Source organism: Dendrobates tinctorius, unplaced genomic scaffold, assembly GCF_039654945.1.
Source record: "Dendrobates tinctorius isolate UK_male_01 unplaced genomic scaffold, ASM3965494v1 ptg000111l, whole genome shotgun sequence".
Lineage (NCBI taxonomy): Eukaryota > Metazoa > Chordata > Amphibia > Anura > Dendrobatidae > Dendrobates > Dendrobates tinctorius.
Window position 1 is genome coordinate 36,285,315 of NW_027361779.1, and position 26,333 is coordinate 36,311,647.

At 44.2% G+C, this 26,333-nt stretch overlaps 1 protein-coding gene and 1 long non-coding RNA gene across 2 annotated transcripts in view; both read left to right on the forward strand.

The window, feature by feature from the left end:
- Positions 1–26,333, forward strand: part of SNAP91 (synaptosome associated protein 91) — a 201,109-nt gene that overhangs the window by 140,914 nt on the left and 33,862 nt on the right. The window contains exons 20-24 of the mRNA XM_073589658.1: positions 2,422–2,499; positions 2,615–2,686; positions 17,032–17,115; positions 19,257–19,337; positions 19,740–19,910. Of these exons, the coding sequence (XP_073445759.1) occupies positions 2,422–2,499; positions 2,615–2,686; positions 17,032–17,115; positions 19,257–19,337; positions 19,740–19,910 (486 nt within the window). The remainder of the gene's footprint in view (positions 1–2,421; positions 2,500–2,614; positions 2,687–17,031; positions 17,116–19,256; positions 19,338–19,739; positions 19,911–26,333) is intronic.
- On the forward strand, positions 8,772–16,281 carry LOC141100901 (uncharacterized). The gene is made up of 3 exons (XR_012234812.1): positions 8,772–9,333; positions 15,176–15,252; positions 15,354–16,281. It is a non-coding gene; the product is annotated as an uncharacterized lncRNA (long non-coding RNA).

Below are 26,333 nucleotides of genomic sequence, written 5' to 3' on the forward strand. Positions count from 1 at the left end.
ATAATAATTTATACTCTGGGAGTATATATAATAATAACTTCTTCCTGGAAGAAGCTACTAGTTTAATAATAGCTTTTTCCACAAGGTAGTAATTCACACGAAACATGTGTTGGCGTTTTACTCCTTACCATCCCTGGTTACTGAGGTTTGTGCTAATTTATTGCAATGTACTTTACGCTATTACTTTTGTCACTGTTTGGCACTATTGGTATCTGATTATTTGTCTGTATACAGCCCTATATGAGTATACATTGTTCCTTGTAGATTTCTAAACTATTTGTTTACCTGTTTCCTGGGTAGTAGGGATCTGCGTCCCATACTTTTTTTTAGGACTCCTTTATTAATTAATCAAGAGAATGACAATCATGATAAAAATGATTATAATCTTTTTATATATATCACAAAGTCACTTTTTTGGGAGAATATAGTGTGACAAAACATTTAAAGGGAATCTGTATGCATGTTTTTGCTATATAATCTGTATACCGGAAATATAGGCTGAACACAGAATTCAGGGATGTGCCACTTGTCAGTGTGCTGCTGTTTACTAACTGAGGATTTATCACTAAGATTAAAGGGAATCTGTCACCAGATTGACCAATGTAAAGTATTAATATACAGTTTATAGATTGCTGTGGAGAATTATGTTCACCTGTGTCTCATATCAGATGCCTTATTATTGATCATCTTTTATCACTTTATGTAAATGATCACTTCCAGGCTCTGGGGAGGACGCTGTCTGGAAGATAACTTTGCCTTCAGAGATTATTTTACATGAAGGGGGAGTTACCAGTGTGATATGTAATGGCCACTCCCTGCTCTCCTAATCTCGCTGCAGAGCTGTGTGTGGTTATAACAGCCATATCTGCAGTTTCCTCTCAGCCTCGGCTTCCATCTCACTGGCAGACAGGGCTGAAATACAGCACATCTCAGTTCAATTCAGGTCTCCTGTTCTGCTAGCTACTTGTTTCACTCTAGTAACTCCCCCTTTTATTTAAAATAATCTCTGGAGGCAGAGTTATCTTCCAAGCAACATCCTCCCATTAGCCTGGAAGAGGTTGTTTACATATAAGAATAACGTGGATTTCTCAGGAGTAAGGCTAGTTTCACACTAGCGTTTTTGAGCGCAGCGACGGCCTGCGCACGGCCGCCGCTAAGCCCCGCCCCCTGCCGCGCCTCCGCCGGTAGCTCCGCCTACCGGCGCATGACGCTGCTTGCGCCCTGCGTCCCCTATCTTTATCACTGGGTACGCAGTATGCTGCAGATTGGTTGCGCCGGCGCACCGTCAAAAAGGCGCATGCGCCGCCAAACGCATACTGCGCACGGCCTGCGCCCCCAGTGATAAAGATAGGGGGCGCAAGCAGCGTCATGCGCCGGTAGGCGGAGCTACCGGCGGAGGCGCGGCAGGGGGCGGGGCTTAGCGGCGGCCGTGCGCAGGCCGTCGCTGCTCTCAAAAACGCTAGTGTGAAACTAGCCTAAGACATTGGATGACAAATATTGAGGTATCATTTTATTCAGCATCCTATAATTTACATGTACATATATACATGGCTTAGGAGGGTTCAGCCTACTGACAGATTCCCTTTAATATTGCTGGACTACATTAGGCCAACAGTGCCCCCTCCCCCAGTGATAAGCACCTCACTGTCTATTGAATTTTTTCATAACCTGGTGTGGGCGGTGGCTGCGTTCTCAGCTCTGCTTCACTCTGAATCTAAAATCTGTCAGCACTGATGCACCCAATAAAGTAAGTAGTGGGTCTTTGGATTCAGCTTCTCTTGGTGTAATGTAGGCAGCTCTCAGATGAGGTAGCAAAAAACTGTTGACTGATTCCCTTTAATTATCCCTACAGTAGGCAGAGATGGTACTGGCTATAGCTGCCTGGCGTGGTTCTGTCCCCATACATCACGGAATTGATGCAGATCATAGAGGGAAAATACAGCGTAAATCTGGGAATGAAGATGGAGGCAGAACTACTTAGAAGTGCACATGCATGAACATGCAGTGTGTGATAGACAATCATTTGAGCGATGGGGAGTTGGAATACTGTACGACTTATTTAATTCTCTTGCTATCCAAGAGATATGGAGTTTTGTATAACAAAATGGAGCTTCTACTGCTATAAAGAAGTGTTAGGAAATCAATCTGCGCAGAACTATGAATTTAAAAATCATCAATGTTAAAAGGTGGAGATTCACATTGCCGTGTGGATTTTCTACACTACTGTGATAAGATGGAACTTGAGGTTCAGAATGTCTGAAGTCACCTGTATGTGCTGTTCTACAAATGAAATCTGCTTGCCAGTGATTACCATGCAAGTTTTCTTTGCATGCCTCTCTCCCTTTCGAAACAGATTACTCATTCACCCTCTGCAGTTCTAAGCACCATTGAAGAAATAACATTGCTTGTATTTGGTCTTAGATTTATTTGAGTCTGTTTCGGAGGTGGCTGCTGCGCCTAAGCCTGAAGTTGCACCTAGCATAGACCTGTTTGGTACAGGTAAAGCATGACATATTTTTCATTCACATTTTTTGGCTCCATGAATTATTGCTGCTTTTCTGATTTACTCATTGCTTATACTGACACAGCTCTTGTTTTCTTTTGCTTTGGGAAGATGCTTTCTCATCCCCACCGCATGGGCCTTCTCCTGTGCCCGAGACTTCCCTCACTGGAGATCTCTTATCTGGTGAGTGCTTTTTTGGGTAAAGCACTTGAATGCTAAGTAGGCCTAATGGATGAGCAACAGTTGGCCATTTCTGTACTGTAAGGGTGTTAGAAACCTCATTGTCTTGTAAGAACATCCAACGTGCTGACCAACTGTCCATGTCGCTGCCCGTTGTGCTTTGTATCATGCATGTTTCTAGTAAAGGGGTTGTCCAATCAAATAAAGTATGGTATCCTTTAAATGTTCTTAAAATGGCAAGCTATACAACTCCTAATATACTTCAATTATATAAGGTGCCCTGATCTTTCAGATACACTAAATGGTAGGGATATTTTTTTTTCGGGTAAAATTTCAGGAAGATCCTAAAATGCAGTCTAAGGCTAGTTTCACACTAGCGGAGGGATGCGGACTTCTTCCGTGAAGCTCCGCCCACAGCCGCACCTCCTCCGTTCAGTGCCGCCTCCGTCGGCATGCGGCCTGATAGGGTACCTATCTTTAGCATTTTGTACGCAGGCCGTGCCGATTTATGCGGATGCCTCCGCATGCGTCTTTTTGACCTGCGCCAAACGCAACGTGTTGCATTTTGTTGCGGTCGCCGCACCGTCAAAAAGACGCATGCGGAGGCATCCGCATACATCGACACGGCCTGCGTACCCAATGCTAAAGATAGGGTACGCAGGCCGCATGCCGACGGAGGCGGAGCTGAACAGAGAAGGCGTGGCAGTGGGTGGAGCTTCACTGAAGAAGTCTGCATCCCTACACAGCTCCTCCTCCATAAGCTAGTGTGAAACTAACCTAACCTTTTCAGGTGAACTTAATGTGACCGTTTCTAAAGTTTTGAAAACATATGTCCTACTGTTTTAATGTTTCTGTACTCTTTGCACAACCAGCTGTTCTCTAACATGGAGCTTAATGGCAAAATTCACAACAGGTGTTTGATCCATGAATCAACAAATTTTGGGGTTCTCTTCATGCTGTTCACATTTTGACATCTTGAGACCGAACTACATCTAGCAATTAATCAACAGTACCTCACCACGACGAGGCTTCAAGCAGGATGTTCTCAGATGGAAATGGCCATTGAGCTTAATTGTCATCAGCAGGTTGCAATAGAGAGACTAGAAGAGTAACAGAAGGGCATAGAAATGGACATCTTTTGGCCACATCACACACTGACCAATTAAGTTTGAACAATTCCCTTTGGAACCGGATGATGAATGCCACACAACTCGAGGCACATTTTAAGGGAGGTGAGAGGCACCCAAGTGTCACATAAGACCATTCAAAACCTTTTACATCAGTGCCGTTTACGTGTGCGATGACCTGCAAAGTTACCTGACCACACCTCCAGGCACAGGGTGTCATCGTCTTGCATGGGCCAGGGAGCATCTACGCTGGACTACAGATCAATTGGCCTCGGTGCTGTTCACTGATGAATGTCAGTTCATGCTGAGCAAAAATAAAAAGCCACCAGCGATATTGGATATGTCAGAGTGCTATGCATCAGCCACTGTTTTCACCAGATGAGCTTTTGGTGGTGTTGGTGTGGTTAGGTGTATCTTGTCAATATAGAACTCCCCTACACTTTGTGATAAGCCTCTACTGCTAGAAGAACATCATTAATCCAGTTATTGTGCCTCTGTATGAACAACACAGGCCTAATTTCATCTTCACGGATGACATTTCTCCAGCTAATCAAGGTCGCATCATTAAGGAACAGCTGGGGTACCTCAAATGGAATGGCCTGCACTTCTTCCAGACCTAAATCCCATAGAAAACGTTTGGGATCGGCAGAGACGCTGTATAGAGGCTCTCTACCCCAGAACCTCAATGACGAGGGCTGCCCGTCAAGAAGAGGGGCATGTCATGCCTCAGCAGACAATAACGACTTGTGAACAGCATGAGATAATTGTCGAGCTGTAATTTGATGCTCTTGGCCACATAGCAAGTTATTGAGGCTTTGGCTTATTTAGCGGGGTATACCCACCACTGCTGTTGGCTTCTGTATCAATAAATTGTTTGAGATGAGGAAATTGCCATTGCATGCTTCTGCTTAAATGCCCTACATTTGTGATAAAATATCACTGTAGAATAAACTTATGTTTTTTTTCTATAAATTTCACCCGAAAGCCAAATATTCCTAACTTTTTGTGAGTATTGTATTATTGCGGTCCCCGCAGATCTGCTTCCGACTTGTGGTTGACACAGGAGAGTAACTTGTTGGCACAGCTTCAGTGTAGTGTGTGAAGAGGGCTGACTGGATCATTTCAACAGCTAAGCCAACCCCAGTTCTCCATCATGGGTGATTCATAGATATAGAATGAATGACTGACTGACTGACTACGCATACAGCATTGATGATGTACCAACCTAGGAAATGCTATGTTGAGCACAAGCCGGAAGTGGGGCTACCCAGGTGGCTCTTTTCATATTGGCATCTTTTGGATAAAGTATATTGGTACAAGGCAAAGTCTTAAAACTTATTTTTTTAGGATATTAAACAAAATATATCCTTTTTTTTTTTTTTTTTTTTTAACTTGGCGCACCCTCTTTAATCATCAAGACTTTCCTCCCTGAATATTATGTTAATCTGTTAGAGCTTACTTTTGCACATTGACTGAGTTGACATTGCTCGATCACTTGAGAATGCATGCTCAATGTGCAATGAAGACTGGCTCTGCCCGCTGCTATTAAAGTGAAATTCCAGTTTTCCCCTGTCATTCTACCATTTCAGTTACATGTTATGTAATCTCTGTTGTATGGTAAAGGCCACTGTTTATTGTACTTCAGTAGCTTCTATCATGAAGTTCTGTTTCTACTGCAAAGGGAATGTCATCAGAAAATGACCTACCGTATTTGTTTAAATTGTGTTTTTTTTTTTTTTTTTTTTTGTTTTTTTTTGTTTAACAAAATACATTGAACATGTGCCATGTCCTTAAAACCCAGCCGGAAGTAGGGATCTTAATTTGGTCCTAGTGGCCAGTGTGAAAATTGCAAGCTTTTTGATAGATGGTGATACTTGCTTTTTTATCTTTGCCTCAGTTCTCCTGCTATCCCACTTACTTTCAATATTTGGTGGCCAATGCCCAGAACTGCTCGTCTGCTCCTATCCTAGACAATGGGCATCACTCGGCAGTGACTACTACACATTGAACGGAGTTGTGCTATATCCAGCTGCTGACTAAACTATCACGAGAGCAGCAGAACATGTTGTATTGTGTTTTTTTTTCTTCCCCCCCCCCCCCCCCTAGCTAAACCCTTTTTATTTAGTCAAAATGGTTAAAAGCCAAATTTGGTAGAAAAGGGTATTACACCGCGCTATACTGGGAAAATCAAAGGGTAAAAACAGATTACTCACTTGTTAATAGATGGAGAAAACGTGGTGTCCTGAGGCTATTTGCCTTGGCTTGGATATGTATTTTGCCTTTTAATTGAAAAAGCTGACAAATAAAGAAAAAATAGAAATAAAAGACTCCGGCTTGCTTGATGGTGAACCCCTTAAGGGTTTTAAAACAATGAACTAAACTTACTCACATTGGTGTACCAGACCATGTGGACAGCATACCATGAATATGACTGTTGCTAGGAAATTAGAAGGATAGGTGCTTCTGGATCTTGGTGTGAGTTAAAATACTGAGCAAAAAATGGAATAAATGAATAAAAACTATGTACCAAAAAATGTTCCGACAATGATTGGTTAGATGGAGACTGAATGCTAACCTTGCTGACTGCTACTTGCTAAATGCCTTCAATTTAATCAGGAAACACTTAATACTGTGCGAGTGCACATGGAGACAGATCACCTGCAACGTGAATAATCATCAATAATAGCCTGTGCCCGCTGGCGTGGTGCAGGAATGTGTTGCACTTACTTGGCAGGCTGGTGATCAGTGGTACAGACTCGGGTGCTTGTCGTGAAAGTGACAGCTGCTAAGCAGTGAAGTAGTGGGGGCCGCCGCGCACTCCGGCCGTGAGCAACGCTGAGGAGAACGGCACGTGGTGGGGGCGGGGTTTAGCATGACGTCACACTAGAGAAAGGACGGTGGCTAGCAAGTGTCACAAAACCGACGCGTTTCGAGAGAAGGCTTCTCTCTTCATCAGGGTTGTGCCTTCCAGCATGCGAACCGTCCTTTTTATAGCATCCTGAGCCTGTATGAAGTGATCAACCTGACCCTCAAAAAGCCTGGCTGAATATACCTCATTAATTATAAAAAGACGACTTATGTGTCTGCACAAACCACAATGATTGCGAGTTCCTATGCTTAACCCTTGATCTTACAGAAATGGCTAAAAAATGAATAAATCATATTGAGTCCGAACTTATTATAAAATGGACCTGAAAAAATGTTTAAAAATCGAAATATACATAAATATATGTGTGACATAACCTTTATTATAAAATACACAGAAAAATATATTAAAAATAAAAAAATATATATATATGACCTTTATTAATTTAAATATGTATTAAAAACTGAATATATGCTAAAACTATGTGTATCAAAGCCCAATTTTGGCACGCAGAATGCCTCACCAGGGATTGGGTTTAAAACTAGGCGCAAACTTCAAGGGCTTAGTCTGGTAACCAGTTGCTTTCAAAATACCAAAATTATATTCCACCTTCAAGCCTATTTTCAATTTGAATCATATTATTTTATTCACTAAGTTCAAAATAAATGTCATTAAAAAAAATATAAAAAATGTTTATCAAAGAAAAATTCTATTTACCATATCATGGGATTAGCAAACTATGTTATGAAGATTAAAATAGTGCGAACCTAAAAAACTGTGTCAAAAATATGTATAGAAACATCCATAAAAGGAACCTGCAAGGGGGAAGGGACCAATGAGGTCATGAAAGATACCATAGGGACATAATGGCCTTAAAATGTGTACGGAAAACATAAAAGCAGAAGAACTTGTACGCATAAAGCTCTATTTCATGATTCAAGCCTATTGGGGCCAAACTGTCCAGGGTGTAAATCCATCTGGATTCTACTCGAGACATAGCTTTAAGAAAGTCACCCCTTCTGGGATTTGGCCCAACTATTTGTATGCCTATAAAGGAGACTCCTCTACATGATCGATTATGAATGTCGGCAAAATGACGGGATAACGGATGTCCCTTGTATCCCTTTCTAATGTTACCAAGGTGCTCCTTGATCCTGACATGTAGGGGTCTCTTAGTTCTCCCTACATAAATTTTACCGCAAGGACATTTTAAAATGTATATGACACCTGATGTTTGGCATTTAAATACTATCTTTAATGTGAAAGGTGTTCATATTGAATGAATCTGTAAAACAATGAAAAAGTTTTTTAGAGGTTGCTGTTCTAATGCAGCACACACATTTACCACAAGATTGGAAGCCTTGTGGGTTTGAGCTTGACCAAACTATTTTATTAGCATGTGTGATAGAGCCACACATCTTAGTAGTGGGTGCCAGCAATAGGCCTAAATTTTGTGCCTTAGTGTACACGAATTGAGGCTTCTTTGGAAGCAAATCACCCACGTGTTTATCACCCTGTAAATGTGACCAATGTTTACAGATGATCTTATTAAATGCCTTATGACCTGCATGGAAGTGGGTGATAATGGGTAGATTGTAAATTTGTTCTTGGATCGTTACTGGATGGTTAACTGGAGGGGGTTTATGGATCAATGAAGATCTCGGCATGGATTCTACCTCCTGCCTGGTTTTCTCAAGTAGTTCTACGTCATACCCTTTAGCTACAAATTGGTTAATTAGATATTGTGTTTCTCTTTGATAATCAGTCGTATTTGTGCAGTTGCGTCCGATTCGCATAAACTGGCTTTTTGGGATATTGATCAGCCATATGGGTAAATGACAGCTAGTGATATGAATATAGCTGTTGGAGTCTACTTCCTTATGGTAACTTTTTGTGGTTAATTTGCCTTGTTCAATGTATATGGTTATATCCAAGAAATTAATATTTGATTTACTAGCCGTGGGTGTGAATTCTAATCCAAAATCGTTAATATTTAATCCTGAAATGAATAGATTGAGATCATCCAATGAACCATCCCAGATGAACAGAATATCATCAATGAAACGTCGCCATAGCTTGAAGTTTTTGTGTAGGGAGCCATTGATGTATATACCGTATTTTTCGCTTTATAAGACGCACTTTTGTTCCCCCAAATTTTGGGGGAAAGTAGGGGGTGCGTCTTATAATCCGAATATACGGGGGAGGGGGTGTGTATATATATATATATATATATATATGTACTGCAGGGTCCAGGGGAGGTGGGGGCAGCTTTGGAGCGGTGCTGTGAGCTGGTAAAAGCTGCCGAAGGGAGCCTTTGATCTCCTGCTCCCGCTCATATAATATGCACTGCCGTTGTCCATCACCTTGGTGCTGAAACCGCACCACGGTGACTGGCTGGGGGAGCGGTGCATATTATAGCTGCCTGCGCCCTCCTTTGATCGCACATGATCCCCTGTGTTAGATATCGCCCCCATGCTGCTGCCCATAGTAAAATAAAAAACTCTTTCCTTACCTCCTCCAGCGCTGATCTCCCGGTGTCTCTGCTGCTGTCATCAGCACTCTGCTGTGCTGATCACATGACTGGCTCTGAGAACCAGGAAGTGGAGGAGGAGCTCAACCACACTGAGGGAGACACGAGGAGGGACAGCGCTGAGAAGGTAAGGAAAGAGTTTATTTTACTAAAAGCAGCAGCATGGAGGCGATATCTAACACAGGGTGATGTGTGCCAGCCACAGGGGGGCCAGTGTGCCAGCCACAGGGGGGCCAGTGTGCCAGCCACAGGGTGATGTGTGCCAGCCACAGGGTGATGTGTGCCAGCCACAGGGGGCCAGTGTGCCAGCCACAGGGTGATGTGTGCCAGCCACAGGGGCCAGTGTGCCAGCCACAGGGTGATGTGTGCCAGCCACAGGGGGGCCAGTGTGCCAGCCACAGGGGGGCCAGTGTGCCAGCCACAGGGTGATGTGTGCCAGCCACAGGGGGGCCAGTGTGCCAGCCACAGGGGGGCCAGTGTGCCAGCCACAGGGTGATGTGTGCCAGCCACAGGGGGGCCAGTGTGCCAGCCACTAGGGTGATGTGTGCCAGCCACTGGGGGCCGTGTGCCAGCCACAGGGGGGCCAGTGTGCCAGCCACAGGGGGGCCAGTGTGCCAGCCACAGGGGGGCCAGTGTGCCAGCCACAGGGTGATGTGTGCCAGCCACAGGGGGCCAGTGTGCCAGCCACAGGGTGATGTGTGCCAGCCACAGGGGCCAGTGTGCCAGCCACAGGGTGATGTGTGCCAGCCACAGGGAGCCCGTGTGCCAGCACAAGGGGGCTATATTCAATATAAGGTGGCCATATCCAGATTAAGGGGGCTAATTTTAGGGTGGGGGGGCTATGAGGGACATATACCCTATATGATTTGTTAGACGGACACTGGCATTATAAGACGGACCCCATTTATTAAAAAATTCTCTATTCCTTCACCACATTTGGGGGTGCGTCTTATAATCAGGTGCGTCTTATAAAGCGAAAAATACGGGTATGTTCGTGTTCCCACATGCCTACATATAAATTTGCGAAGCTAGGCGCGAATCTCGTACCCATCGCGGTGCCATGGGTCTGTATGTAAAACTTGTTTTCATATGTGAAATAATGAAATAATTATGTTTCATGATAAAATCAATGCTTTCAAGAATAAATTGAATTTGTGCAGGTTTGTAAATTCTTAAAGCTTCTTGGAAAAATTGCAGCCGTTTGTCCTTTGGAAGGATCAATAACAGCATATAAAGATTTAACCCCTTCCTGACCAATGATGCCACATAGTCATCATGAAAACTGGTGCCAATCTGACCAGTGACGCCTATGTGGCGTCATGACTTTAAAGCCCCCCTGCGGGTCGGGTGACCGGGGTCACTGAAAGGTCACCCAACCCGCAGATACAGGGGGCTTTGTTCTTCACCACGGGGCATGGCTTCGCCCCCACGTGGCTACGATCGCTCTGATTGGCTGTTTCACTTTTAACAGCCAATCAGAGCGATAGTAATATTTCATCAATGAAAATTGATGAAATATTACCATCCAGCCATGGCCGATGCTGAAATAGCATCGGACATGGCTGGAGACACTTAGTTAACCCCCCCCGCCAACTGACGGCGCTGATCGGGCGCCGCCACCGACTGACGGCGCAGATCGGCCGCCGCTGTCACAATCTGCCCCCTCCCCCTTCCCTCCGCTCCCCCCACCTTCCGATTTCCCCCCCCACGATGCTCACTAACCCCCCCACCCGTCCCGGTGTCCCGCCATCCTGGTCCATGGGCGCCGCCATCTTGGAAAATGGCGGGCACATGCGCAGTGCGCCCGCCGGCATTTCCCGGCAGCAGATTCATTTTTTTTTTTTTAATTTTGATCACTGTGATAAACTCTCACAGTGATCAAAATAAAAAGAAAAAAAAGTAAATCATCGCCCCCCTTATCACCCCCCCATAGGGACAAATAATAAAATATTTTTATTTTTCAATTAGGGTTAGAAATAGGGTTAGAAATAGGGCTAGGGTTGGGGTGGGTTGGGATTAGGGTTAGGTTTGTGATTGTGGTTAGAGTTGGTATTAGGGTTAGGAGTGTGTTGGGGTTAGGGTTGGAGATAGAATTGAGGGGTTTCCACTGTTTAGGCACATCAGGGGGTCTCCAAACACGACATGGCGCCACCATTTATTCCAGCCAATTTTGCGTTCAAAAAGTCGAACAGTGCTGCCTTCATTCCGAGCCCCGACGTGAGCCCAAACAGTGGTTTACCCCCACATATGGGGTATCAGTGTACTCAGGAAAAATTGCACAAGAACTTTGGGGGTCTAATTTCTCCTGTTACCCTTGGGAAAATTAAAAATTGGGGGGGCTAAAAAAAATTTTAGTGGTGAAAAAAATATTTTTTATTTTCACGGCTCTGCGTTATAAACTTCTGTGAAGCACTTGGGGGTTCAACATGCTCACCACGCATCCAGATTAGTTCACTTTTTGTGAAAAAGTGTTTTTTTCTTTGTTTTTTTTTTACGGATCTATTTGTGAAGCAACTGGGGGTTCAAATTGCTCATTATGCATCTAGATAAGTTCCTTGGAGGGTCTAGTTTCCAAAATGGGGTCACTTGTGGGGGGTTTCCACTGTTTAGGTACATCAGGGGCTCTGCAAACGCGACATCGCAAACAATAAATATTCCAGCATATTTTCCATTCAAAAAATCAAATGACGCTCCTTCCCTTCTGAGCCCTGCCGTGTGCCCAAACAGTGGTTTATGACCACATATGAGGTATCGATGTACTCAGGAGAAATTGCCGAACAATTTTTATGATCCATTTTATCCTGCTAAAAGAAAATTTTTGTTGGAAAAATTAAAACAGCCATTTTTTCCTTCCACATTGCTTTAGTTCCTGTGAAGCACCTGAAGGGTTAATAATCTTCTTGAATGTAGTTTTGAGTAGCTTGAGGGGTGCAGTTTTTAGAATGGTGTCACTTTTGGGTATTTTCTGCCATATAGAGCCCTCAAAGTGACTTCAAATGTGAGGTGGTCCATAAAAAAAAAAAAAAAAAAAAAAAAAAAAATGGTTTTGTAAATTTTGTTGTAAAAATAAGAAATCGTTGGTCAACTTTTTAACCCTTATAACTCCCTAACAAAAAAAAATGTTTCCAAAATTGTGCTGATGTAAAGTAGACATGTGGGAAATGTTATTTAGTAACTATTTTGTGTCACATACCTCTCTGGTTTAACAGAATAAAAATTCAAAATTTGAAAATTGCCAAATTTCCATTTTTTTTCACAAACGCAAAAATTATCGACCTAAATTCACCACTAACATGAAGCCCAATATGTCACCAATGTGTCACGAAAAAACAGTCTCAGAATCGCTAGGATCCGTTGAAGCTTTCCTGAGTTACCTCATAAAGGGACACTGGTCAGAAATGCAAAAAATGGCCAGGTCATTTAAGGTCAAAATAGGCTTGGTCATGAAGGGGTTAATATCTAAAGTAGCTAGGCATGTGGGAACACGAACATATATACATCAATGGCTCCCTACACAAAAACCTCAAGCTATGGCGACGTTTCATTGATGATATTCTGCTCATCTGGGATGGTTCATTGGATGATCTCAATCTATTCATTTCAGGATTAAATATTAACGATTTTGGATTAGAATTCACACCCACGGCTAGTAAATCAAATATTAATTTCTTGGATATAACCATATACATTGAACAAGGCAAATTAACCACAAAAAGTTACCATAAGGAAGCAGACTCCAACAGCTATCTTCATATCACTAGCTGTCATTTACCCATATGGCTGATCAATATCCCAAAAAGCCAGTTTATGCGAATCGGACGCAACTGCACAAATACGACTGATTATCAAAAAGAAACACAATATCTAATTAACCAATTTGTAGCTAAAGGGTATGACGTAGAACTACTTGAGAAAACCAGGCAGGAGGTGGAATCCATGCTGAGATCTTCATTGATCCATAAACCCCCTCCAGTTAACGATTCAGTAATGATCCAAGAACAAATTTACAATCTACCCATTATCACCCACTTCCATGCAGGTCATAAGGCATTTAATAAGATCATCTGTAAACATTGGTCACATTTACAGGGTGATAAACATGTGGGTGATTTGCTTCCAAAGAAGCCTCAATTCGTGTATACTAAGGCACAAAGTTTAGGCCTATTGCTGGCACCCACTACTAAGATGTGTGGCTCTATCACACATGCTAATAAAATAGTTCGGTAAAGCTCAAACTCACAAGGCTTCCAATCTTGTGGTAAATGTGTGTGCTGCATTAGAACAGCAATATGAACACCTTTCACATTAACGATAGTATTTAATACCAAACATCAGGTGTCATATACATTTTAAAATGTCCTTGTGGTAAAATTTATGTAGGGAGAACTGAGAGACCCCTACAGGTCAGGATCAAGGAGCACCTTGGTAACATTAGAAAGGGATACAAGGGACATCCGTTATCCCGTCATTTTGCCGACATTCATAATCGATCATGTAGAGGAGTCTGCTTTATAGGCATACAAATAGTTGGGCCAAATCCCAGAAGGGGTGACTTTCTTAAAGCTATGTCTCGAGTAGAATCCAGATGGATTTACACCCTGGACAGTTTGGCCCCAATAGGCTTGAATCATGAAATAGAGCTTTATGCGTACAAGTTCTTCTGCTTTTATGTTTTCCGTACACATTTTAAGGCCATTATGTCCCTATGGTATCTTTCATGACCCCTTGCAGGTTCCTTTTTATGGATGTTTTTATACATATTTTTGACAGTTTTTTAGGTTCGCACTATTTTAATCTTCATAAGTTTGCTAATCCCATGATATGGTAAATAGAATTTTTATTTGATATATAAACATATATTTTTTATATATTTTTTTTATGACATTTATTTTGAACTTAGTGAATAAAATAATATGATTCAAATTGAAAATAGGCTTGAAGGTGGAATATAATTTTGGTATTTTGAAAGCATCTGGTTACCAGACTAAGCCCATGAAGTTTGCGCCTAGTTTTAAACCCAATCCCTGGTGAGGCATTCTGCTTCCCAAAATTGGGCTTTGATACACATATAGTTTTAGCATATATTCAGTTTTTAATACATATTTAAATTAATAAAGGTCATTTATATTTTTTTTATATTTTTAATATATTTTTCCATGTATTTTATAATAAAGGTTATGTCACACATATATATTTATGTATATTTCAATTTTTAAACATTTTTTTCATGCCCATTTTATAATAAGTTAAGACTCAATATGATTTATTCATTTTTTAACCCTTTCTGTAAGATCAAGGGTTAAGCATAGGAACCCGCAATCATTGTGGTTTGTGCAGACACATAAGTCTTCCTTTTATAATTCATGAGGTTTTTTCAGCCAGACTTTGTGATGGTCAGGTGATCACTTCATACTGGCTCAGGATGCTGTAAAAGGACGGTTCGCATGCTGGAAGGGACAACCCTGATGAAGAGAGAAGCCTTCTCTCGAAACGCGTCGGTTTTGTGACACTTGCTAGCCACCGTCCTTTCTCTAGTGTGACGCCACGCTAAACCCCGCCCCCACCACGCGCCGCTCTCGGCGTTGCTCACGGCCGGAGCGCGCGAGGCAGCGGCGGCCCCCACTGCTTAGCAGCAGTGGCTGTCACTTTCACGACAAGCACCCGAGTCTGCACCACCGATCACCAGCCTCCATCTAACCAATCATTGTCGGAACATTTTTTGGTACATAGTTTTTATTCATTTATTCCATTTTTTGCTCAGTATTTTAACTCACACCAAGATCAAGAAGCACCTATCCTTCTAATTTCCTAGCAACAGTCATATTCATGGTATGCTGTCCACATGGTCTGGTACACCAATGTGAGTAAGTTTAGTTCAATGTTTTAAAACCCTTAAGGGGTTCACCTTCAAGCAAACCTAAGTCTTTATTTCTATTTTTATTTTTATTTTTTTTTTCTTTATTTGACAGCTTTTTCAATTAAAAGGCAAAATACATATCCAAGGCAAGTAGCCTCAGGACACCACGTTTTTTCCATCTATTAACAAGTGAGTAATCTGTTTTTACACTTTGATTTTCCCCTTTGATTTTCCCAGTATAGCGCGGTGTAATACCCTTTTCTACCAGCTTTTTGCTTTTTTTTAAAAAGGCACCAGCACAGAGCCTGTTAAGCACCAGCTGCATCTGGGATTATTTGGAACCCTCCCCTTCCTGGTCAAGTGGATTTGCACCAGTGTCTTGTTGTTGTTGTTGTTGTTGTTGTTAGCCAAATTTGTAAACAAGGGTCAGGTAATATTGCATGAAGCTCAACGATGGACCTCCAGAATCCATGTCAGTGGTGGGGCTTTCACACTCCAGTCTGATACTACAAACATCCTCTACTGTCAGGCTCCTTTCTCTACTCGTAGCGAACAGCTAGTCAGTAGGGATTGCATACATCTGGAGCTCTCTGTACTGAAGCAACCCGTCTAGCCCTATGTTTAGGAGTTATACTTTAGAATTATTTGGCACTTTATTGATGTGTTTTATTTATAATGCATTTCTTTTACCTTTTTTTTTTTTTTTCTTTTTTAATGGAGAAGCCAATAACCCAAGGCATTAGTAAGGAGCAATAAATATAATATTTATATTAAAGGCTCTGGAATCCATCAGTATGATCATCCTCCTAAGCAATCTATAAATAAAATGATACATTGATATCTGCGATCCAATGTCTTTTTCCAAAGAAATCCACGTTTTTCTTATATGTAAATGTTCTGGGAAGATCTATTGGTAAGACACTGCTCTGCATGACAATCTGTCTCCCAAAGCTTATTTTTTAATAAAAGGAGCTGTTACCAGTGTGAGACATGTAGTTAGCACTGAACAGTAGAACTGAACTTTGTCTTCTTACAAAACATTGGCTGCAGCTCTCTGTCTGCCTGTGAGACGCTGACCTACATGCCCATATAGACTGCTTAGGAGGGTTCATCCTACTGACAGATTCCCTTTAACTCCTGTTTCTACCCCAAATACAGCCTAAATATTAACCATGCTGGATCTATTGAATAATTTCTTCTAGTTAAAATTACATGACCTCCGAAAAAAAAATCTGTGGTGAAACTACACTATAAAAAGGCAGTCTCCCTTTAGCATAAAGCCTCTTATGTTTTTAATATTTTCTAAAAGCGTTTTATGAGACTTCTACTGACATATGAGTTTAACCAGTTTTTGTATGAAAATTTAGCTTTCGCAGAACATGGTTGTACGAGAGGGCTAATCCCATGGAGCATTGCCTGTAAGACTCTAAACTCAGCTGGTCTCTTTAACGGGAACCTGTCAACAGGTTTTTGCTCCCCAAAATAATGTAATCTATGTAAAGTTGCTGTAATATTATCTAAATCCCTACCTGGTCCGCGCATGCGCAATAAGCTACGGTAATTTATGATGGACTATTGATCTGTGCATGCACTACTCAAGGGAGTGCCTGCTCACGATATCGAGCGGGGGAGACGAGGCACCTGTCAGTCATTGACAGGAGGCAGATGGCCGTAGGGAAGAGTGACGCCAGACCTCTGTATGTGCAGTGTCAGCCCTGCAGGACTTGTGACTTTTGCATAAAAATTTGCCAATGGATTTCTAAAACACAGGATTTAATCAACATTGCAGCAACTTTCTATAGATGACATTAGTTTGGAGGATGTAATAATCTGCTGACAGCTTCCCTTTAAGGAAAACCAGTACTTCCTCACTTTGTAACAAGTTTTTGAAAAGAAAAGTCTGTAAATGAAAATGCCAATTTTAAAAGGCAATCTGGTGTAAGATGCTTTATTTTGTAATTACTACAGTGGACACATTTGCTGCGCCAACGTCTGTGCCCACAGCATCTCCGGCTAAGGCTGAACCTGCAGCTGTAATTGACTTATTTGGAGGTGGGTACACAACCAAGTCATTCAAGAGTTGTCCACTTTCAGAACTTTAAGCTATAAGCTGCGGCAGTTTTTGTTTAAAGCTTAAACTGTGCTCTATTCACGCTCCCCGGGTCCAGTACTGGGTCTCTGCTGCTGCACCACTCTTTCTGGAGTCATGTCGACAGCAGTGCAGCGTATCAGTGAGCTCAGCAGCTCGCGCTGTCGACATGACACAGACGCTGCAAACAAAGCCGGCGCTGGACTTGACTTGCTTGCCCCTATATCAAGATTTCTTTGAGATATATGAATAAAGTATGGATCAAAGTGAATAGCCCAATTATAATTGTTGGATGTTTGATACAACCACAAATGGTGGATTTGACTAACCTTGACTTTGTGCACAGTATCCCTCAAAAGTAGGACACTTTTGGCTATCAAAAAAAAAAGCCACTAAAATAAAACTACTGTAGACACTGTGAACATTAATGGCAACCTTTCACCAGTTTTTGCTATGTAAACAGAGAGCAGCGTGATGTAGCGGTAGAGATCCTGATTCCTGTGATGTGTCACTTGTGTGCTTGCAATAGTTTTGATCAAAAATAATTTTTCTCTGCTGCAGGTCTTGCAGTTCTTTGAATGATGAGCTCTGTGCACTCAGTACATAGGAAGAAAGCTGCTAAGTGGTGAGGACAGGGTTATACGCAGCTGGAGTACTGCATGGTACGAGACAACTAATACTCCAGTGATAATCTCCTGCTGATAAAACACTGATTTTATTGAAAATGCAACAAGCAGCCCACTAAGTGACACATCACTGGAATCTGTGTCTCTGCTCCCCCACATCATGCTGCTCTCAGAATACATGGCAAACACCTGTTCATAGATTCCTTTTTAAGAATACATTACCAAACTGACCTCTGACTTACTAGCATATGGCCATTTGTGTAATTTAGAAGGAATTCTTTTCAGAACGGCCTCTTCAACATAATGTTAAAGTAGGGCTGTTACTAGCTTTTTTTTTTTTAAATAAGCAAAAATGGCATTTCAGGCAATTGGGGAACCAGAAGAGAGACTTCCCTCTTGAAAGGTATTTGGTTCAAAACCCAGAATAGACCCTGTTTGACTGGAGTGTAGGTTTACCCATCTCTCTCCACTTCAGAAGACGGGCTGGTCTAGCTATTGCAAAATGTATATTATGACCGCTAGGCATGCTGCAATGGTTTGGTGGTAGCCTAAGATTTTATTTGTAGTGTTGTGTGACAAGAAGATAAAGGTGAGAGAGGCCAATTTTTAAAATGGAAAACTCGCTGTGCTTTAGTGAATGTTCTTCGTGTTCCTACCATTTAGCCCATATCGCAAACCCATGAAAGAATTTACATATTTTGACAACCTGGGAGGGCTGGAGGAATTATTTAAAGATGAGCAACTCAAACTTGTTTTTATTAGGAATTCACTTAACCCATGGAATACAAGACATTTTCGATTCCATTCGCATGAATTACCAAAAATGGCCACTTCCATTTTACACATTGCAGAAGACTGTATCCGCCAGAGAAATATGGTGCAGATGAGCGTACTTCCCTATACCTCGTCTCTCCAAGACCCTGGATGCTTGCTGCCCTGCTCTTTCCGTCGTTGCGTGCTACATCTCTGGCTCCTCCTTCACTGTAGGCCAGGACATCTGACCACAACCAGGCAGCGTAGCTCACTGCTGAGATCGTGACGTCAAGGTGTAGCTCTATTCCAACTTGTTTACAAATTCACATTCCCAATCAGCCTTCAGAACTTGTATAGATCGTAACCTGGGAACTGCCTGTATACATCTTTTTTATAGGCCAATTGGAGTACTTGCGATTCACAGGGAATCCATTGCATTTACTGATTATGGCAAATTTGAGTTTCAAAAGATTTTCTCTTCCCTATTATTATCACTCACAAGTTTATTATCCATGAATTCTCCTGTTAGCTTACTTCTATGCTAAGCTTTAGTGGACCGTTTTCAGAATTGGAAATGTGAGCATTTGATCATGTTCTCTGTCGGTCGTTCTGATCATTGCAAGACCGGTCTTGTTGCTTTTCTGCAGATTATGTGGTGATCTTTTTCTTTTTTTTTTTTTTTTTTTCTTCTTCTTCTATATCTACCATTGATGGTGACATGAAAGATGCTTTCGGAAGTGTTGCTGAACCACAGCCTGTGGCTTTGGCACCTACGAGTTCATCAGCTTCAGCAGATCTACTGGCTGGTAACTATCAATTGCTATTTTCTAGAACCTGCCTCTTCTGTTAATAATCTGTTTTATCTCTAAATTGAATTTACTGGTATAATTTCCATTTTTATAATCCATCAAAGCAGCCCTTTTTCCAAAGGTGATAATAAATCTCAACATTTAAAAAGCCAAAATACATGCCATATATGCCTCTCAAATTATTATTTTCCTCTGAAAAATTGTCACTTCTGTCCACAGGTTGTGTATAGTTATCACTTCAGTGAAACGGAGCTGTTATACCGGATCTGTGTGTCATTGTTTTATCTGTTGGCCAAAGGTTTAGTGTCCAGTGCATTAGGCTGAGAGGTTTAAAGCTAAACAGAAGTAATGACCAGAAAAAAGTCTGAAAAAAGTTTACATATTTCTGCATGTTTATAGGATTTGGAGGGTCCTTTATTTCACCATCTCCTGCACCGATTGCCCCTGCACAGAATAACTTAATTCAGCCAAGCTTTGATGCTGCGTTTGGAGCGAGTCAGCCAGCCACTGCCCCTGCTCCAGCGCCGGCTGCACCCACTGCAACATCTAGCAGCACCTTTGATGCTTCAGGTGAGGCTAAATATATATATAAAAAAGGGTTTTATCTACTTATAGTGTTAACATCACTACCTGGAAGTATAGATAAATTTATAATCTACTCTCCTTTCACTTTTAACCATGGTTGTAATATATATATTTTACATATATATATTTTACATTTTATTTATTTATGAATTACTTTGTTTTTTCTTGGGACTCCGTTTACTTTTGCTGAAACATGTATTCACTTTTACATGGCATAAATGTTCACTGGCTACACAACTCGCACATGAAGGCATCACCAGCATGAGCCCACAGAGAGGGGACAACCATACAGTTTAATATTTAGCTGATCCTAAATTTCAGTAAAGAAGTTTTTTTTTTTTTTTTTTTGTTTTTTTTTTTTTCTTTTTTCATACAAAATACATAACGTTTTCCTGAAAGTATTCTGTATATTTTACTCTGTAAAGGCTTTTATTCTTCAAATGAATGCTAGTTATTAATAATTTAAACTGCCAATTAAATCAATTGAATTGAGTTTTGGTAGTCATCTAATATCAAACTGCCTAACTTTTTAGAACTTGTACAGCTTAAAACAGGCGTTATCAAACTCATTCAATCTAGTCTTTCTACGCATTTTTTTTTTTCTGCTTTTGTTTCTTATAAATGATGCCCAATGTGGAAATTGTGAAGTTTACATCATATAACTTCGTGGGTAATATCCTCGTGTTTGTCTTCAGTTAATAATAACCACCATCATACCTTTTTATCTGACATATGCATGCAGTGATTGTACGTCCTTACAAATTTATATGTGCAGACCCGCCTTATGTCATAGCTGGGGTACTGGTTTCTGCAAACATTTAGCGTACAGCGTTGGTTCATTAAACAATTAAATGGGACTAAAAAGGCACATTGTAATGTAAAATGTACCTATTGTTTCTGGGATCTCCGAAAATGGCAAAAAAAATTTCTAGAACAAGCAATGACAAAAACATTAGGGTTTGCTTACAGGTAATAAGCACAGATGAGTAAGGCTGTGTTCACACGTAGCGTTTTTTTTAAAGTTTTCGTGGCGTTTTTAAACACGTGATTTCTCGGTCGCCTTATTGGGGGACACAGAGACCATGGGTGTATGCTGCTGCCACTAGGAGGCTGACACTATGCACAAAAAAGTTAGCTCCTCCTCCGCAGTGTACACCCCACCGACCGGCAGGGAATTCCTCAGTTTAGCTTAGTGTCAGTAGGAGGTGGACACGGGTCTTTCATTAGACCCTTATCTACCTCAGTGTGCGTCGTTCCTTTTCAGGTTTCCGGAGGGATACAGTGTGAAGAGTCACAACTGTACTCCCACAAAGAGACTATGAGTACGGCGTGTACTGCCACCCCGTATCCTCATAGCTCTCCGTGCGGACCAGAAGCTCGGCGCAGATGCGGGCCAGCGACGGATGGTCCTTGCCAAACGCCTCCCACCCACTCGCCCACCAGAGCCTGTCGGTCGGAAGAGGCGCAGACACGGGAAAGATTAACAGACGGCGTTGGATAAAGAAGGTACCTTTATTGGAGCAGAGGCGCGGCGCCCGGAGCAAACCACCGCAAGGATACATTGGAGCGGCACCAAGGCAGCGCTGCAGGATGCGGCCCGCGCCTTCGACGGTCGCCGCATTTCACTTAGGCCCCGACTGCGGTGCGGGCCTTGTCTCCCCCCGCCTGTATTCATCGGGGGATTCATCTTCCGGCGCGGTTCTGGCGGCGTCTTCGTTGTGTGTGGCCGCTGCAGCGTTGCGGCACTTCCGCGCCGCCCATTGCTGACAGGCGGCCGCCGTCTCTAATTTAGTCCCCGGCTTCATTTTAGGCCTTCGCGCCCGTCGCGGCCACGCCCCCCGCCCACTCATAGGCCGGCTGCGCTCCCGCCCGTTCCTAGGCCCTCCCACCGCCTCTCTTGGCCTGTGGCTGGGTAAGGGGGGCGGTTTCCTTTAGTTCAGTTGGCTAACTCCGCCCTTCTTGGCCCTCCTGAACCGCGTTTTTTCATCCACCTCAGGCTGCCGCCATCTTTGCAGCCTGTCAGCCGGAGACGATAGACAGATGTCAGCTATCCCCTGCCGGGGTCCTGCAATTCTCACAAGCCTGGTACAGCGCTTTGGGGGACACCGGACCGTGAGTAGTTCTGCAACTGCAGACTGACACCCTCCTCTGCCTTTCTGTTCCCCAACCTTCCGGCTTTTCTTCAGGGTCCTTCTGTTCCATCTTTATGTCTAACTCTAAGTCTGAGCGTAGCCGGCCGCCGACCCCCACGGGCACTCTAGTCCAGTTCGTCGCATGCCCCTCTTGCAATCGCAGACTTCCCTGACCCCGTTCAGGAGCCATCTATTGTGCCACGTGAAAGCGAATTCCCCATCCCTGGCTGGGCCTCGTCTCTTTCACAATCTGTGGCAGACCTCACCAGAGTGTCTCAGTCCCTAGTGGCTGTTCTTGATAGGTTGCCCCTGGACACTTCTGCAGGGTCCAGCAGGTCGCAAGACATTCCATCTGAGCCAGCCAGCAGAAGCCGCCAAAGACCCAGGCAGGATCTCCGGCCGGAATCCTCTCCTGGCCTCACATCCCCACATAGTCCTTCCCAGCAGTCGCCCTCCCGTGCCTCCTCACCCGAGTCAGGTGAAGCGTTTTTTAGAGCTGGATTCGGACCAGGACGCGGACATGAAGGTTACAGTACAGAACCTCATTGCTGCGATTCACCACACCTTCGAAATCTCAGACTCCCCTGCGAAATCCTCAGATCAGGAGGTTTCGTTCAGACGGGCAGAAACACCTTCCAGGGTCTTCGCCTCCCACTCTTGAGTTTGGCAAGACTTTTACCAGGGAAAGAGAAAATCCGACCAGGCGCTTTCAAAGAGGGAAGCGCCTCGGCGTGCTGTATCCATTTGCCAAAGAGCCCACCGATAACTGGTCTGCTTCCCCCTCGGTAGACGCACCCGTGTCCAGACTTTCTAACAACACGGTCCTCCCGATTTCAGGTGTGACGTCGTTACAAGATTCTAATGATAGAATTATAGAATCTTTAGCAAAGTCAGCATTTGAAGTGGCTTCAGTGGTGCGAAGCCCAGCCTTCACTTCACTTGGGTAGCGAAGGCCATAGCCACTTGGGCAGAGGATCTCCGCAAGGGCATCCTAGATAAGGCCCAACCAGGGCATTTGGCTGATCAGGCCAACCAGATCTCCCATGCAGGGGATTATCTACTCTCTGCCTCCTTGGATGCCGCGTCCTGCGCAGTTCAGGCGTCAAGCAACATGGTGGCAGTCCCACGTACAATTTGGCTCAAAGCTTGGGAGGCGTATTTCTCTTCAAGAAAGTCCCTTTCCAATCTGCCTTTTCAGGGAGCGCGGCTCTTCGGATCCCAGCTGGACCAGATTATTAAGGACGCCACTGGGGGCACGAGTTCCCTCCTCCCTCAGTCCAAGCCTCGCAGACCTCCGCTAAGACGTCAGTCTCGGCCCTTTCGGTCTTTCCGCCGCCTCCGTACGGCAGAGAACTTCTCTAACCAACAGAGACCGCAGGCATGGCAGGATAGGAAGAAGGTGCCTTTCAGACCCACTCCTTCCTGGCGATCTCACTCCTCCCAGGTCAGATCCTCCAGGTCCAGATCTGGTCGGTCCACATCAGCATGTCTATCAACGGACCCCCGGGGGTCCTTCCCAATTAGGAGGTCGACTCCTTTTCTTCAGAGACGTCTGGCTTGCCTCAGTAGAGGACACTTGGGTCAGGGAAGTTGTATCATCAGGATACAAGATAGACTTAGTTTCTTGTCCCCGGGATCGTTTTTTCGAGTCCCGACCTCCAAAGGATCCTGCCTTAGTTCTGGGGTTCTTTGCATCCATCGCTTTTCTCCTCAATTCCGGAGTGATTGTGCCCGTTCCCGAATCAGAACGTTTCACAGGATTTTATTCAAACCTGTTTGTGGTACCGAAAGAAGGCGGGACAGTTCGCCCATCTTGGGCCTCAAGTTACTCAACTAGAGAGTCCGACTGCGTCACTTCCGAATGGAGTCTCTTCGGTCGGTAATCGCTTCCATGGAGATGCAGGAGTTCATGTGTTCAATAGACATTCAAGATGCCTATCTACATCTTCCTATATTCTCTGGGCATCAGAAGTTCCTGCGTTGTGCGATTCGCCAGGAACATTACCAGTTCGTTGCACTGCCGTTCGGTCTCGCCACCGCACCCAGAGTATTTACAAAGATCATGGCGGCGTTGATGGCCTTGTTGAGAATCAGAGGTCTCCTTCTCTTCCGTACCTCGACGACATTCTGATCAAAGCTCCATCCTTTCATCAAGCTCGCCAAAGTCTTACCATCGTCCTCGACACCCTGTCCAATTTCGGGTGGCTCGTCTACAGGAAGAAGCCCTGTCTTGTCCCGACACAACGTCTTGTGTTTTTGGGTCTATTGTTCGACACTCGGCGATCGAGGGTTTTTCTCCCACAAGAAAAAATTGGCTCTCTGCAACGGGATGTACGATTGTTGCAGATCATACGACTTCCATCTCTCCGAACAACCATGAAAGTCCTGGGAAAGATGGTGGCGGGAATAAAGGCGGTTCCCTTTGCCCAATTTCACTCCAGACCTCTCCAACACGCCATCCTGTCTCGGGGGAACAGGTCTGTCCTTTCCCTGGATCACCCATTTTGACTTTCATACCGGGTCAAGCGGTCACTCAACTGGTGGTTGACGTCACCTCTCATCCTCTTGGGTCGGTCTTTTCTTCCCATTCACTGGCAGATTGTAACAACGGATGCCAGCCTCCTCGGCTGGGGTGCAGTGTTCCGCAATCGCACTGTTCAGGGTCGATGGTCGACTCAGGAATCAGCTCTGTCAATCAACGTCCTAGAGATACGAGCGATCCTTCTGGCTCCCGTCCACTGGGAGAGGCTCCTCAGGAGCCTGCCTGTCCGGATTCAGACAGACAATGCCACAGCGGTGTTATATGTCAACCGCCAAGGAGGGACACGAAGTGTCTCAGCCCTGGCAGAAGTGTCCAAGATTATTCATTGGGCAGAGATTTCCGTTCCGACAATTTCCGCGGTACACATTCCCGGTGTAGACAACTGGGCCGCCGATTTTCTCAGCCGCGAGGGTCTCACGGCGGGAGATTGGTCCCTACATCCGGAGGTGTTTCATCTGCTTTGCCGTCAATGGGGAACCCCGGATGTAGACCTGCTGGCGTCTCGCCTCAACAGGAAAGTCCCACAGTTTGGTTCCAGGTCTCGAGACCCTCTGGCAGTGGGCGCCGACGTTCTGGCCGTTCCTTGGTCACAGTTTGAACTCCCTATCTGTTCCCTCCCCTGCCTCTTCTTCCCAAGCTGTTGAAGATCAAAGCAGAAGGAATTCCAGTCATTTTCATCACAGAATTGGCCCAGAAGGTCTTGGTTCGCGGACATTGTCAACCTTCTCGTGGATGCCCCCTGGAAGCTTCCAGACAGGGCAGATCTGCTGTCTCAAGGCACGATTTGCCACCCCAATCCTCGGCCGCTCACTTTAATGGCGTGGCTGTTGAGACCAAGGTTTTGAAACGGGCAGGATTCTCCGATCAAGTAATTCATACCATGCTCCGAGCCAGAAAGCCATCATCTTCCAAAGTTTATTACTATACTTGGAAGACCTATTTCACTTGGTGTAAGGCCAATGTCATCGCGCCCATGTGTTTTTCGCTCCCTTCTGTTCTGGCGTTTCTTCAGGCAGAGCTGGATGCTGGGCTTGCCCTCAGTTCTTTGAAGGGTCAAGTTTCGGCGCTGTTCATTTTATTTCAGAAGACGGCCTCCCGCCCTCAGGTCAAAATCTTTCTTCAGGGCATGGCTCACACGGCTCCTCCGTACCGAGCGCCCGTGGATCCATGGGATCTTAATCTGGTTCTTGAGGTTCTGCAAGGTCCTCCTTTTGAACCTCTCAGGGATGTTTCCCCTTCTCTCCTTTCTTGGAAGGTAGTTTTTCTGGTGGCCATTACTTCCATCCGGCGCCTGTCGGAATTGGCGGCTTTCTTGCCGCTCTCCTTATTTGGTACTTCACCAGGATGAGGTACTTCTGCGGCTTCCGCCCTCTTTCCTTCCGAAGGTGGTGTCCTCTTTTCACCTCAATGAGGATATTGTTCTGCCGTCCTTCTGTCCGAGTCCAACTCATCCTCGGGAGCGGTCCTTGAACAAGCTGGATCTGGTCAGGGCGATGAGACTCTCATCTGGCTAGGATGACTTCCTTGCGAAAGACAGTCTTTTCATCATTCCAGATGGGTCGCGGAAAGGTCGCCCAGCTTCAAAGGCCACTATTGCTTGCTGGATCAGATCGGCAATTTTGGAGGCCTACCGGGTTAAGCATTGAGTGGCTCCTCCAGGGATCACAGCGCACTCTACCCGGGCAGTGGGTGCCTCCTAGGCGGTACGCCACAGAGCTTCCGCGCTGCAGCTTT